Source organism: Heloderma suspectum, chromosome 12 (genome assembly GCF_057233095.1).
Source record: "Heloderma suspectum isolate Gila_16-S chromosome 12, 16-S_ref, whole genome shotgun sequence".
Taxonomy (NCBI): Eukaryota; Metazoa; Chordata; class Lepidosauria; order Squamata; family Helodermatidae; genus Heloderma; species Heloderma suspectum.
The window spans coordinates 34902862-34919020 of NC_139469.1; the positions used below are offsets into that span (position 1 = coordinate 34902862).

Here is a 16159-nt window from a genome sequence, read left to right on the forward strand (position 1 = left end):
CTCCATCACCCAAATGCAAGCAATGGGAGATATTGGTCTCGGGTTACTTCCCTCTAAGGGGCTGGGTTGGATTCCTGGGGCCATAGCCTGAGGCTCAGAACAGTTCCTTCTGGTTCCCCCCACAAACCTGCCTGAATGGTTCTCATTGAGGGGACCCGCTCGTTCTCATGGAGCCTTTCTGTAGTGAATGTCCAATGGCGCAGCTTCTTCCAGAATACCCACTTCCGACGACGACCTTGGAGAAGAAGGAGTGGAAGGCCACACAGTTTTAAAATGAGGCTGGGACTCGGGGCTCCATCACATGGGCGGAGAATTCCTCAGCACTACCCGTGCTTTCCCCATCCAGTAGCCTTGCAGGATTAGCTGGTTCTCTTTAGACAGCTGCCCTCGTCGCGTTACTTTAATGTCCTTCCTTTTCACGGAGGTGGTGATGCTGCTCAGAGTCATCGCCACCGTTCTGCGCAGAACCATTACGTGTGCTGGGGGGCGTCACGATGATTCCTCCTTGGTTCCTGCCCCTTACGCATTAGTGGTGGCTGGGCTATGACTGACATGTAGACAGCCCCCCTGCCCCCCACCCACCCCCATTTCATGTTTTGCTGATGCCTCTGCCTGTTACTCTGCCATTTACTCGGCTGCTGGGAATGCATAGCATGGGCGCCACCATGCTGGACTGATTTCCCCCTCTACGGAGGAATGTGTGTCTGGGTGTCAGGGCGTGCTAGTGAAATGCCGCTCTGCCACCTTGTTCTGAGGGCTGCAGGCCAAAAATGGTGAGGACCTGAAGTGGCGCAGGCATGGCAAAGCGACATGCCCCACAGCCTGTTGTCACTGCCTTCGCTATCATGACCATACCTCCAACATCCCAAGCCACCAACACACAGTCCCGTAGCAACAAGTTTATTCATGCTACGGGAAAAATACATGGGCAGACCATGGTGCACCTGTTGTGTGGACTGGAAAAATACCACATTTTTTCCGTTCGGGGATAACATGGGATAGGCAGGGGGAAATGGCAGGATGATGACTTCATGTAATGGACCTGCAAACTTCCGTGAGTGGCCAGTCATGAATGTGTGATAAACTGCAGGTGTAGAGACAGCCTCAGTCCTTCTGTTCCCAGGAGTGTGAAGGTGTACACACACTCAGATGACATGTCTTCATTATTGCTTCAGAGTTTAGGGATAAGTCATGGCATTGGGAACAGGTTATGTTAAACGTTTTCTCATTCAAAATCAGAGCACTCGGCCACTGAACCCACCCCTGTGTCTACTTCAGCTGGCCCTGCTACTCCAAAGCCTGGTCACAACATCTAAAAACCCAACCCATGATGGCTTTGCCAGCCTAGAACACATGAAAACAATCTTTTAAAGCTGCCCTTTGTTACTGGTGCTGAGAGGTTGGGATGCAACAAGATCGTTTCCACAACTTTCCTGCAAACATTGTGGTAAAGATTTGCTTCCTGTGTAATCGTTTTGATCTATCAGGTGGCACAATGTGGCTGATCTCAAGGTATGTGACCATTCAATTGAAGTGGAACTTTCTCTCTCAACAAGCCAGAAAATGGCCCTTCCCTCTGGGATTCTGTGTGTGTGGGGGTTCTTGTTGATTTGGAAAACTGCCCAGGTCAGAGACAAATAAGCTTTTTGGCCTTTGCTTCTGTGTTCAGTCTATCAAACAGGGTGTTTGCCACAGTAGAAAGGGTTTTCCTTGCAGCACCAAGGAAGTTCGAACTGGAAGTCTAGGAGGACCCATTGGATTCAAACTCAGACTGGGGGTGGGGATCTTCACGACAACAGAATGAGAAGCGCTTTGGAATATTATCTGGATTTTCATGGAATCGGCTTTGGTCGGTGAGGGGCACACGAAGCAAGAAAAGCAGAGTGTCCCATGCCTTTAAAATCCAGTTTTCACGGGTCACGCAGTGCTTGAAAGGAACATACTTCCAGGTTTGGTGGGGGGATTAGAATGGGATGTCATCAATCTGGCAGGGGCTGCTCAACCAATGAGAGAGGCTTGTTTCCTGCCCCTGTCCAGGCTCCCCTGCTTTTGCATGATGAAACCAAAATCTCTGATTCTCCAGTACAGCAGCTCACTATGAGAGCAGCCCACCACCCCAATTTCACCCGTTCCAGCAAACTGTCACGGAGTCATTGCTTTTGCTCCTTTTCCCAATGTGTGCAGATTTCCCTGAAGAAGCCAAAATCTCCAATTCTCCAGTGCAGCATCTGAAGGCTCCCCCTCAAGGCATCCCCCCCAATTTCACCCCATTCCAGCAAACTGTCATGGAGTTATTGCTCCCCCTCCTTTTGCCAATGTGCGCAGTTTTCCTTGAAGAAGCCAAAATCCCCAGTTCTTGAGTGCAGCATCCCCTGAGAGCAGCCCCCCACCCCCAATTTCTCCCCATTCCAGCAAACTGTCCCAGAGATATAGCTTCCACCTCCCCTATCTCCTTCTCTGGGCACTTTTTCCCTGCTCACAATGACAGGCTGCCTTGATCCTGAGACCTCGTCTGATAGCTACTGCAATAAAGCTCTTATGCATCAGAGAAGTGACTTTACACAATATCAGGGAAGCAGTTTCACACTACTTCGGGGAAGCGCAGTAAAGCAAAAATCAGAGAAGTGCATCATCACAGAGGCTTATTAGTCCCACTGGCAAAAAGGAAGTGCAGGGCGATTCTGAAGGCCTGAAAGAGTGCTGGACAGGCAGGCACCTTACTTTAGTTACCTAGGTTACTGAGGGCACGGCCAGGTGAAAGACACACCTCTAGGAACTCCCTGATCATACCAAATTTAAAGCAGAGGGATGGGCAAACAGCAGCTGAACTGCAGTGAAGCCGAATTAAAGAAGAACAAGTAAAAGTACTTTGCAAAAATGCAGCTTCCCTGCAGGTAAACTCTGGGGTGGCTGCAGAGTGGCCATGTGTCCCTAATGACTTTAAGTCACAGCAGCATTGGAGAAAACCACCCATGTAGCCTGGCCGGATGGGCCGCAGTGGCTTAGTGGTTAAGACGCTGAACTGCAGACCGGAAGGTCGGCAGGACAGCAGTTCGAGACCCGAGTGCCGCGTGACGGAGTGAGCTCCCGTCTTCAGTCCCAGCTCCTGCCAACCTAGCAGTTCGAAAGCAAGAAATTGCAAGTAGATAAACAGGTACCGCCTCGGCGGGAAAGGTAACAGCGTTCCGTGCACCTCGGTGTTCAGTCATGCTGGCCACATGACCACGGAAGCGTTTTCAGACAGTGCTGGCACTTCGGCTTAGAAACAGGGATGAGCACCGCACCCTAGAGTCGGACACGACTGGCTGGGGACACCTTTACCTTTTAGACTGGCCACAGGGCTCTCTGATGGACGGCAGCAAATTTGCTCAGGAACGTAGCTGATCCCTGTACATGTGTTGCATCTTGTTTTTGTTTTTTTTACCAGATAAATGCATCAGGAAGGAAAGGCATCCAGCCAATATAGGAAGCAATGGAACCAAGCAGTACCACTCCATCATCTGCCACCACCAGCAGCTGGGACGCCTTTCCCCAGCGGAACTTGGAGGCTGTGGATATCGTTGTCTTGGTTTTGTACTTTGTATTTGTTCTGGCTGTTGGGCTGTGGGTAAGAAAGTGTTCTTGTGTATTCTGTCCACTTAGAAAAGAAAGGTCTCCTCACCCTGCTAAAGTTAAAAGGTACTGCGTTCCAGTGGGACATTGAGCATGGATGTCCTGCTGCAAGGTCTCTTAGCCAGAGGAATTGAGGCTCTTTAGAATTTGACCATTTGATGTTTTGGGGAAGAGCTAAAAATCTAAGCTTACATAGTCACTAGACTTCCCAGGGACAGATTATCCTACATCACTGTACATTTTTTGTTAGCTTCATGCAAAGTCAGCAAAACATACAAATACATCAACAATTTTTTTTTAAATGTACAACTTGGTTCTGGCTGTAACAAGCTCATCCTTTTTCAGTGCCTAATTTGTAAAAAAAAAAAAGAAGAGAGGGGCACAGGGGAAAGCCAGCCTGGAAGGCAGACACCCCCCCCCCCTCCCAATCTGAGGTTTCTCCTTGCTGGGAGGAGATGCTAGATATACATAGAGGTTGAATGGCCCTCAGGTGTAGAGGAAAAATACCATTCCAGGGTTTGATGGCAGCTTATAGAACAGGTGCTGAGCCTTGGTCTGGCACTGAGTGGGCACATAAGTCTAGCTGGAGTCCTGCTGGATCAGAGTGCAGGATGGATCTATTCTGTACTAGAACCAAAGTTGCCACCTCTGGAAAATGTTCCATAAAGGCTTTGAATTTATCTTGCTTTAGCAGAATATCTTCCTGCAAATCAATTATATCCCAATTCACGTGTTCCATGGCTGAGTCCTTGCTTACAGAATCCCTCTCCTGACCCACGCACACAGTTTGCAGAGATAAGTGCTTGGTAAACATGTTGCAAACCCTAGGGTGAAAGGGAGGCCTTGTAATTTCACATTACGTGACTGCAGAGATCTGGCTCTTGCCTTTTTTTGGTAGAATCCAGGCACTAGATATTATTAGCTCCTGACACCCTCTTCCAGGGCACCTTGGCATAGGGTCTGTATATGGCAAACATTGGCGAATGTTGACCAGGCTATGAGCTCTCTCTTGAGATGTGGTTGCACAACTTGATAAGTCAGGGCCGTTAGCTTCCACCTGCCAGCATAATGGTTTCTCACTTGCACGTGGCCTGACCCATGGGCATGCTGTGCTCTGTCCCAAATTCTTCCTCATTGCCTTCTCATCCAAAAAGCTGCCTCTCTGCCTCTGTTTCTGCAACTTCCATACACTCATCCCAGCGCTCTTCAGAAAATATCCAAATGGTGCTCCCTGCCTGAAGCCCTCCTTCAGCTGTAGCTCTCAGCCCTGTTCTGGCCCACCTTCTCCTCCTCCCTTCCTCTTCAAACATCCTCCCGAGAATCCAAAGTTCTAAGGTGGATCTACTCTTTCTCTGTCCTTGATCATGCTCTTGTCCATGGCTCAAAATGATCTGCCTTTGACAGACACCTAGTTGATGCAGATACTTTAAGGCCACTAGGAAAGCCACAGCCTTGAAGCTGGACTTCTGGAAAATACTTGGTCCTTAGCACAGAACAGTCCTCCCGGTCTGCTGGCAGACCCCTTTCTCCTTTTGCTGTTGTCCATTGATCAGAAAACAGCAAGGGCTGGCAGTTTGTTGTTGTTCAGTCATTCAGTCGTGTCCGACTCTTCGTGACCCCATGGACCATAGCACGCCACGCCTTCCTGTCCTGTGCTCTCTCCCGGAGCGTGCTCAAGTCCATAAAGTGGCACCTATTGCATATTCGCTCCCACTTGGTTGGGGTTTTGGAAGATTTTGCTTGGGGAATCACTGCAGTGTCTTCACTGTTCTCAGACCTGCCCCTTTTTATATTTCTCTCAGTCCATGTGGAAGACAAAACGAAGTACCGTGAAGGGCTACTTCCTAGCTGGAGGCGAGATGGTCTGGTGGCCCGTAAGTTATCTCATACGGTCTGTCTTCATAGTGTATTTTGGTTCTGAGAGATTTTTCTTTGTGTTTGTGAAAGGGGTGTGGCTGGTGTTGTTCTCTTTGGCTGCTATGCTCCCTCCCAAAATATGCCAGGCCTCATCCCTGCACTGCATGGCTTCTATGGGAATAACTCCAAAGGGTGAAGAGGAATCCAGCTCTTCACTCAGCACCGGCATGCTTTTGATTATGGAGTACAGTCTTGCCAAATGCCTTTACATGCAAAGGAGCATGGCAAGCGCTGTTGCAGCACTGAAGCGGCAGAAGAAGCAGCGCCTCTGCACATAGGCATAGGATGCTGTCCCAGATGAGGCCTGGCAAGCCTACAGGCGGCCTTGATTTAACAGTGCTTCGCGCTCTTGGCAGGTGCAGAAACAGCTCTGAGACGCAGGCTGCGCTGACTCCCGGCTTCTCTTCACAGGTGGGGGCTTCCCTGTTTGCCAGTAACGTTGGCAGTGGACATTTCATTGGCCTGGCTGGCTCTGGTGCAGCCTCTGGAATTGCTGCCACAGCCTACGAGTGGAACGTGCGTATGGCTTTGATGGCGCAACCTGCTCTTGCTGGGTGCGGGGGGAGGCCTCTCTCTGGGCTGTGAGTGTATCTCCGCCTCTGATGGGCTTGGCTGTTTAAGAAGCCAAAACCGTTTCAGCAGGACACTTTTTAATGGTGCTAATTGAAGTGCGATTGCTCAGTCAGTTCCATGGGCTTTCAGACGGAAGGCCGGCGGTTTGGCTAGCGGGTGGGTGGGTGGGCGGGTTACTTGAGAAATGTGTATTGTGCCCTTCAGTGTTGTTGCTCTCTGAGTGGCTCGTTTGATACACACACCTGTTTGAGACACAGTCCAATACAACCTGGGTACTTAAATATAAATAAATCTGAAACGGGACCCTTAAACATCTTTCCCTCCTTCAGTACATCAAATACATGGTTCAGGAATTCTGACATTAACTAGAGAGTTAACACTAGATGTGATGTGGAGTTAAAGCACAGAGAGCAGCCATGTGGCCCCTCCAATATAGATCAGGACTGCTGCGTTGGGGGCAGGGAATTCAACTGCCATGCCATTTTCCCTATGAAAATCAACCCCCACCAGCTGCTGTTTGCCCCACGGGGCAAGACATACAGGAGGCCGGCTTTGAGTGGTAGGGGCAATTTTGATAGCAAAAAGAAGCATAGGAGAAAGGGTTAACTCTCCCCTTCCCAGTGCTGCAGTCCCAATTCAGATGGAGGGTGGGGTGTCCCATGGGGCTACTATTCACAGTATTAAACAAGTTTCAAGGCGCTACAGCCCCTCTCAGAATGTGCACGTGCGCGCGCGCACACACACACACACACACACAGTATATGACAAACAAAAATTAAAGGCTGCATAAAGCAGCAGCACTCAGGGTTTCTTAATGGTCTGGGAAAACTTTGCCTGCCACTGGAAGGATGACAATGTAGGTTCTAGGCAAGCACCCTGGGGAGCACCTTTGAGAAGTGGGGCACCACCACTGAGAAAGCTCTGCCCCAGACACCATCTGCCATACTTCAGTTGGTGAGTGAGGGCAACTGGGGAAGAACCTCTAGATGACGACCTCAAGGAATGAATTCCCAAATATCTACATGGGCATAGATCCTTATATCTTAACCCCCTGCCTGACCACACTCAAAGCTTATCCAATGATCCTTCTGTCATAAAAACTTAAGAAGAGCCCTGCTGGATCAGGCCAAGGGTCCATCTAGCCCAGGATTCCCTTCACACAGTGGCCAACCAGCTGTCGACCAGGAACCCACAAGCAGGACACGAGCGCAACAGCACTCTCCTGCCCATGTTCCCCAGCAACTGGTGTACATAGGCTCACTGCCTCTGATACTGTCGATCAGCTAGTTCTCTGGCTGGGTCCTCCTTATTTCTGACCTGGGCTTCCTTCCCCTCCTCAGGGCATGTTCTGCGTTTTGGTGCTGGCATGGCTGTTTCTTCCTATCTACATTGCTGCTGGGGTGAGTACGCAGGACATGCTGTGAGTTTGTTGACGCATACTTTTTCAGATAGCAGTAACCTGCTCCCAGATACACTTCTTTAGCAGTCACATCCTTTGCGTCTTTACTGAGCGCACAGACTTTTTCAGTTGGGATTAAGCAGCTGTTCTTTCTTCCTGCTTTGCCTCCAGTATGAGAAGCAGCAGGCCCAAATGCTCAGCCTGGGGTCCTCATACTTTTTGTTTAGTACGATCAGAACTTCTCCCCCCTCCAGTAATGAAACCCTTCATGTCAGTAGAAGAACTGTACTGTGGGATGGAGCAGGGGTGGGGAACCTCAGGCACGGGGGCCAAACCTGGCCCTCCGGCATTCCTCCAAGAGCCCCCAGCCCCTTTCCCCCAACCACCCAGTGTTTGGTAGTTTCCCAGTTCTTGTGCAGTTTTTTCCTATTCTAAAAGGCTTGAACGCCTCTTTGAAACCTTAGCTACAGGCAGTAGGAGCGCTAAGCTTCAATATGCCAATTGTAATATGCATATTACAATATGCTTTGTATCCCCCCCCCCCCCCGGAAAGTTTCTCTAAAAGTGAACTTGGCCCTCAGGCTGCAAGAGGCTCAGCAACCCTGGGACAGAGGAAAGGAGAAAGAGGCCTTCGCCTCCTGCAGCAGCCCCACAAACTGGTTCACCTCAGGAAAGAGCTTGGGAGTGTTGTGGTGGAGGGAGGTCGCCTGTGATCCACTTGGACTCTCTGAGAAGGAAGAGAGAGGAACGTTGATCCTCGCCCCACCCTGTTGCTCTAGGTGCTGGCTAGGGCGTAGGCCTGGGAGGAATATGCAGCTTGAATTTCTTGCACAGCAACCCATGCAGCAGAGCCAGCCAGCCAGCCGGGCCCTTATGCGACTCAGGCACATGCTTGAGAATTGTGGCCACGCCAAGAACTGCTCCTGTCTCGTAGTATACTCAGCAATCTTGTATTTGCATCTGAGCGCGAGAAGGATCTCCAGCCTCATGTGAAGGCCCTTGATTTTCGTTAAATGTATGAGAAGAATACTTGTGTGTCTGGCAACGCTGCTGAGAAAGTCATCCCATATTGCCTTGTTAGAGTGAGATTGCAAGGGATTATGAGGTAAAGAGGAGGTGCCCTTTGAAAAGGACACACTGAGCCTCTCCACATTAAGGAAAATCCCGCAGTCTCATTGGGGCTTCGTCTTCTGGAGTCTTTGTGGGTTTGTAATGGGCACGATACAACCCCGCCCCCCCTTTTTTCCCCTGGTCCCTTTGTGGGCACGTTCCTTATGTTTCATTTATGTAGCCAGTCAATGGCACTGCAAGATTTCTAAAATGTCACATGATTCGAAGTACACCACCTCTTTCATGCAGATTTTCACAGCAGCGGCGGGGTGTGTGTGTTGTGTTACTGCATTTTCAGCATTTTTTAAAATGGCAGAATAAATGTAGAAAACATTGAGAGAGGTACCGGAGGTTGACAACATCATGAAAATGACCAGTGAGCTTCTGTGAGTGAACAATCACGAGCTCACGATAAATGCCATGTGTAAAAATGCCCACTGTCCAACTTTTTCTGCCCAGGAGGTTAAAGAGAGATGCCCTGTCCTCCTGCACTCCCTTTTTCCTGCAAGTCCTGGCCATGAATTGTAAATGTGTGTCCCTGAAGTTGGTTGGGCTGACTCAGTGGTGAAGGTAAAGCACTCTGCATGTGCTCAAAGCACCCACTTCTTTATTATTACCTCACATGCTTTAATAGGCTCTGCAACTGAATCAAGATCCATGGGGGACTTGCATATTTGCATGAAAGGTTGCAGAGCTGGAAGGTGAGGGCTGCAAAACAATTCATATCAACCAAACAACCAAAGTATCTTACAAAACTTCAGACACCTCCACAGACAGCTGCTTTGGCTTGTTTCTCCTCACAAACATATCTTTGCTTGTCCTCTTCACCAGTGCTGGCTCATTCCTTGCAGGTTACAACCATGCCGGAGTATTTACAGAGAAGATTTGGTGGCAAAAGGATACAGATCTTCCTAGCAATTCTCTACTTGTTTATCTATATATTCACCAAAATCTCAGTAAGTAAGGAGACGAGAGGAGACAGAACAGAATTGGCTTGGAAAGAGTAGGTCAACACAGGCTAATATGTGACCTTTCTGCCTTTTGATGTTTCTAATATATTGTAATAGCAGTAGAATGGCAGACCAATGGATGAAAGGAGGCAAAGATACTGAATACTCGATTTAGGCTTGCATAGACTTCTGAAGGCTGATGCTGGTCTAGTCCCAAGTTCACAGGCAGGTTTATGGAGAGACATGCTTTCCCGACCTGTCAGTTCTTTAAGAATTGATTTTGACACTATAGATTTTGTGCACTGGAAATGCCAGTTTGGAATTGTCTATCAATACAATTCTTCCAGGGCCAAATTCATGGGCAGGACATTAAAGGAATCTAGGGTATTGATCATAGGTCCATTCTGGAAAGGTTAAGTGGATGACTTTTCCACAAACATGTGTTCACTGGATTACTTCTAAAATTGTACCTGCAAAAATTACATTGGAGGAAACTCAGAATTGGTGACTAGCACCATATAAAACCCGAGTACCCCCCAAAACACTTAATTATCTTTGCCTATAAATCTAGGAACAATATGAAAGAACTGATAGTTGGCTATGGTAACGTGGACAGGCCAGAGTACAGGACCTCCCTCCTTATCTATTTTGTCTGTCACTGGGTTTTCTAATGTTGGTTTCATCTATTTAGCTTGTTCCCTTTTTAAAATTTCTTTCTGAGTATAGCTGTATTGGAAACGCCAACACAAGCAGAATATGTTGTGTTGTGTGTGGACAAGCAGGCACTTGCCTGTCTGTTGAGTAATTTACTTTTCAGTTTGGCGGCCAGTGGACTTTAATGAGTAACTCACTAAACCTTTCTCTCTAGCTGTTTATTAACAACTGAAGAGCACTCAAACTCTCAGAGAAAAAGATTCTGGATCCGTATTTCCAATTGGGTGTCTTTCTCTTCTGTTTCATCAACAGCAGGCCAGTGTATATTTTGACATCTAGACATGAAGATGCTCACAGTTTGGACCCTGGACAGCTGGATTATTTTGCTGGCATCATCTATTTGTTTTATTTATTTATTTATAAGCTGCCTTTCCACCAAGAAAATTATGCTTAAGGCAATTGGCTTGTTATGATTTCCTGGGAAGTTTCAGGCCCTAGGGTTCAGCTTCAGGGAGAGTCCTATATGTCACTGGCTGAAGTTATTGTACATATATATATATATGCAGGTTTTCATGGCCTGCACCCTTTTTTTCAACTCAGTTATAATGACATGCAAGGGGTCTGTGACCAGTGTGTTTACGCAGAGTAGGGGCATCATGGAGAATTTCTCAAGCTTTGGGCTTCCAACACTGTTAGCTCGCAAACAGTTAAATTGTGATGACTTTCTTTGCTTTGGGGCAGAAAAATCCAAAACAAGAAGGTAGGATATTGTGGGGGCAGGGGGCATGGTCTGAGGGCACATGATCATCACCTTGCTGAAGCTAAGCAGGTCTGAGTCTGGTCAGTGCCTGGATAGGAGACCTCTGTGAATGCCTTAAGATCCAACATGGAAGAAAATTCACTATACTCACAGAGAAATTTCACAGAGAGCTTTGGCTATTGGGCGGTATAGAAATGAAATAAATATACAAAAAAACACAAATAAATAAAGTTTCTGTGGAACACGTGGCGAGGCAAGTCCTGAAGTTCTTTAGCGTGGCATTTCCTATCCTTTTCTGAGGCAGGGTGCAGGCCACAGTGTGCCACTGAAGAGGAAGGCAAGGCGTGTAAGCCCGATGTTAGGACATCAGTGGGCCTGCTCCTGCCCAGTTAGCTCCATGGATGGGAGTTACTCATGTTCAGGGTCTGCCTGATTGCCATGCAGGGCACTGTGAAGGAATTTCCCCCCAGGTCACGCTGGCCAATGATCTTGAGAGAGTTGTGTGTTCTTATTTTTCTTTCTGCATTTTTTTGTTTTTGCAAAAAACACTTATTTGTTTTTGTTTTGCAACAACCATTCTGCATTGAATCTAACCTCTAAGGTGGTTTGCATTGTAATTGATCTGCAAAGTGTTATGGTGGATGCTCCTTCTCACACAGAAGGTGGCATTTTGATCCATTCTATATTGTGCCTGGGCCATGGTGTCCCCAAGTTTAGTGATCCCCGGCCCGCCCTCACATAGGCCGGTGGCAACACTGGGCAATCCTGACAGTTAACATCAGCAGCATTCTTTTTGGCAATGCAGTGTGTGAATTCCCACATTTCACTACAGGAGGTGTGTTGAAGCAAAGGGAAGATCACACCATGCTAATTTTGTTGGCTGTACTCAAACTCCCAGCCTGCTTCTGATCTCCAACACCTAATGAAAATCTTGCTCCTCTAAGCTGTCTCAGCACATAAAATTAAGTTCTTGTTAAAGCTCTTCCTCTTATGAATAAGCTTCTCCTTTGTACAAAAAGAGCATGAATAGATCTTGGCTGTCAGTCCCGTGAGGGGGAACAGGTGTCTGAACTGAGAGCAATGGCTGGTTATAGGAATACAGAACTTGGTTGGCTGTCTTACAGCCTTCTTCTGCCTGGCACAGCTCAACATATTCCTAGTGAGATGTCCACCGCAGTTTAATCCTCATGAATGTCTGAATGTTCTCTCCTCCAGGTTGACATGTATGCTGGGGCGTTGTTTATTCAACAGGCTTTGCACTGGGATCTCTATGTGGCTGTCATTGGCTTGCTGATCATCACAGCAATTTACACTGTGGCAGGTGCGTCTGAACATCTTGAGTGATTAAGGGCACTCTGTCTTGGTTCCTTACTAATGCACTAACAGTAAAAGAGTTTACCCTTATTAATGTACTAAGCATACAGGTGACCTTTGGGCAGGTATCTTCTGGTGGGGATCCATATGGAGCATGAGGCTGGACAGCCATCTGTCAGGGATGCTCTGACTTGGATTCCTGCATTGAGCAGGGGGTTGGACTTGATGGCTTTGTAGGCCCCTTCCAGCCCTACTATTCTATGATTCATGTTTATGTGACTGATTGTCCTCATTTGTCCTATCACCAAGCATTGGGCAGTTGAGGCTTGGTTAACCTGCTGCTCTTCCTTGGGATTATTTAAACTCCCCCCCCCCAAAAAAAAAACTGGGTCAAATTTACAGTGTATGAAGTTAGCAAATGTGCATCAAGATTCTAACTAGGGGTGGTAGATAGGTGTCTATCTGATCTTTATTATTATTTTCGAAGCACATTTGGCCAATTGTCCACAACACAATTATTTCAGATCAAAGATTACAGTCATAGACTGTAAACATGTAAAACACTGACCTGGTTAGCACATGATGCTAATCCATGATATATTTAACCCATGGGTTGTTGAATTCTGGGTTGTTGAGATGTGGGAACCCAGCTGCACTAACAAACCAGAAAGAGAACCCATGGTTTGTTGTTGGGTTATGAACTCTGGATTGTTTAAACCATGGGTTGTTATGTGTGAACCTAGAACCAGGGGTTGTTCATGGGTTGTTTCACCAGGCTACAAAAGAAGCAGGCAAGCATGGTTAAAAAAAAAACCCCCGCTGCTCTATATGCCCGTACTACAGCACTGCAAATGCATTTGGGATACACAGAAAAAGCAGTTGAAGGAGGAGAGAAACAAACAACCCACGGACTAAGAAAACAAACCACAGTTTGTTCAATCGTCTGCCAGACAAATACTGGGTAGGCAACAAACCATGGGTTAAATAAACCATGAGTTAGTGTTATGTGCGAACTGAGTCATTAAATCAGCATTGCTCTAGTCTTCTTCTCATTACAGTTCCAAAAACTTTGCCAAATCTCAGTCTGACATCTGTTACTTACAAAAAGAATTATCCAGTTAGCTGAAAGACTTCCCTAAATCTGAGAATAATTTCAATCTGGTTTGTACACAATTGTCACCTTGCATATAACAAGCCTAACAACCCTCAGAGAGCCCTAGTTTAGATTAGGGTACCTGTTTATGAATTGCCAAAAAAGAGGAAATGCATCACCAAACAAGAGCACAAAAGAGGTCACCAATTTGCATAAAATTTGCATATCCTAATTTATATGTACAAATGCAAATTTAGAAATAATTATAATTTGAACAGAAATACAGTCCATCTCATCATAGTGTGGAAGGGTGGAACCAGGTGACTGGGGTGCTTTCCTGTTTAGCCTGCTGTTCAGGTGCTAACTCTTGATGGGAACTGTTCTGGAGGTTCTTTAGCTTTAAACTGGAATTGGACTAGACAGCCCTTCAGTTAGAGGGCACTTTCAAATAGAGGACAGTCCTCTGATAGTTGACTGTAATTAGAACTGGATATTATATTAATTTATCTGCTAATAAACAAAAATACAGGGAGTGTGTTGTTGTTGTTCAGTTGTTCAGTCGTGTCCGACTCTTCGTGACCCCATGGACCATAGCACGCCAGACCTTCCTGTCCTGCGCTCTCTCCCGGAGCATGCTCAAGTTCATATTCATTGCATCCGTGATGCTATCTAGCCATCTCATCCTCTGCCATCCCCTTCTCCTTTTGCCTTCAGTCTTTCCCAGCATCAGGGTCTTTTCCAGGGAGTTTTCTCTTCACATTAGGTGGCCAAAATATTGGAGCTTCAGCTTCATTATCTGTCCTTCCAATGAGCACTCAGGGTTGATTTCCTTTAGGATGGACTGATTTGACCTCCTTGCAGTCCAGGGAACTCGTAAGAGTCTTCTCCAGCACCACAGTTCGAAAGCATCAATTCTTCGGCGCTCAGCCTTCCTTATAGTCCAGCTCTCACAGCCATACATTACTACTGGGAAAACCATAGCTTTGATTAGACGGACCTTTGTCGGCAAGGTGATGTCTCTGCTTCTTACTATGCTGTCTAGGTTTGCCATAGCTTTCCTCCCAAGGAGCAAGCGTCTTTTAATTTCATGGCTACAGTCACCGTCTGCGGTGATCTTGGAGCCCAAGAAAGTAAAATCTGTCACTGCTTCCATTTCTTCCCCTTCTATATGCCAGGAAGTGATAGGGCCAGATGACATGATCTTAGTTTTTTTAATGTTGAGTTTCAAACCAGCTTTTGCACTCTCCTCTTTCACCCTCAACAAGAGGCTCTTGAGATCCTCTTCGCTTTCTGCCATTAGGGTGGTATCGTCTGCATATCGGAGGTTGTTGATAATTCTCCCAGCAATCTTAATTCCGACCTCTGATTCATCCAACCCGGCATTTCTCATGATGTACTCTGCATATAAGTTAAATAAGCAGGGTGACAATATGCAGCCTTGTCATACTCCTTTCCCAATTTTGAACCAATCGGTTGTTCCATGTCTGGTTCTTACTGTTGCTTCTTGACCCTCGTACAGGTTTCTCAGGAGACAGGTAAGGTGGTCTGGTACTCCCATCACTTTAAGAATTTGCCACAGTTTGTTGTGATCCACACAATCAAAGGCTTTAGCATAGTCAATGAAGCAGAAATAGACGTTTTTCTGGAATTCTCTTGCTTTCTCCATGATGCAGCGAATGTTGGCGATTTGATCTCTAGTTCCTCTGCCTCTTCTAAACCCAGCTTGTACTTCTGGTAGTTCTCGGTTCGCATACTGCTGAAGCCTAGCTTGTAGGATTTTGAGCATCACCTTGCTGGCATGTGAAATGAGCGCAATTGTGCGGTAGTTTGAACACTCTTTGGCGTTGCCCTTCTTTGGATTTGGAATGTAAACTGACCTTTTCCAGTCTTGTGGCCACTGTTGAGTGTTCCAGATTTGTTGGCATATTGAATGCAGCACTTTAACAGCATCATCTTTTAGGATTTTAAATAGCTCGGCTGGAATACTGTCATCTCCGCTAGCTTTGTTGTTACTAATGCTTCCTAAGGCCCACTTGACTTCACTCTCGAGGATGTCCGGCTCAAGTTCAGTGACCACACTATCATGGCTATCAGGGACATTCAGATCTTTCCTGTATAGTTCTTCTGTGTATTCTTGCCACCTCTTCTTAATCTCATCTGCTTCTGTTAGGTCCCTGCCTTTTTTGTCCTTTATCATGCCCGTCTTTGCACAAAACGTTCCCTTGAGATCTCCAATTTTCTTGAAGAGATCTCTAGTCTTCCCCATTCTATTGTTTTCCTCGATTTCTTTGCATTGTTCATTTAAGAAGGCCTTCTTGTCTCTCCTTGCTATTCTCTGGAACTCTGCATTCAGTTGGGTATATCTTCCCCTTTCTCCTTTGCTTTTTGCTTCCCTTCTTTCGTGAGCTACTTGTAAAGCCTCATCAGACAGCCACTTGGCTTTCTTGCATTTCTTTTTCTTTGGGATGGATTGAGTTGCTGCCTCCTGAACAATGTTACGGACCTCCGTCCAGAGTTCCTCAGGCACTCTGTCTATCAGGTCTAATCCCTGAAATCTATTCCTCACCTCCACTGTGTATTCATCAGGGATATGATTTAGGTCATACCTGAACGGTTTAGTGGTTTTCCCTACGTTCTTCAATTTAAGCTGAAATTTTGCAAGAAGCAGCTCATGATCTGAGCCACAGTCAGCTCCAGGTCTTGTTTTTACTGACTGTATGGAGCTTCTCCATCTTTGGCTGCAAAGGACATAATCAATCTGATTTCGATATTGACCA

General features: G+C 46.8%; 1 protein-coding gene across 2 annotated transcripts in view; it reads left to right on the forward strand.

The window, feature by feature from the left end:
- Positions 1–2786: 2786 nt before the first annotated feature.
- Positions 2787–16159, forward strand: part of SLC5A11 (solute carrier family 5 member 11) — a 37599-nt gene continuing 24226 nt past the window's right edge. The window contains exons 1-7 of one of the 2 annotated variants that reach the window (XM_084819074.1): positions 2787–2894; positions 3428–3607; positions 5415–5486; positions 5941–6045; positions 7443–7502; positions 9463–9567; positions 12191–12296. In XM_084819074.1, the coding sequence (XP_084675200.1) occupies positions 3473–3607; positions 5415–5486; positions 5941–6045; positions 7443–7502; positions 9463–9567; positions 12191–12296 (583 nt within the window). In that variant the 5' untranslated portion in view covers positions 2787–2894; positions 3428–3472. Of the gene's footprint in view, positions 3608–5414; positions 5487–5940; positions 6046–7442; positions 7503–9462; positions 9568–12190; positions 12297–16159 lie in introns of both variants that reach the window. The other variant, XM_084819072.1, reaches the window with a different exon arrangement.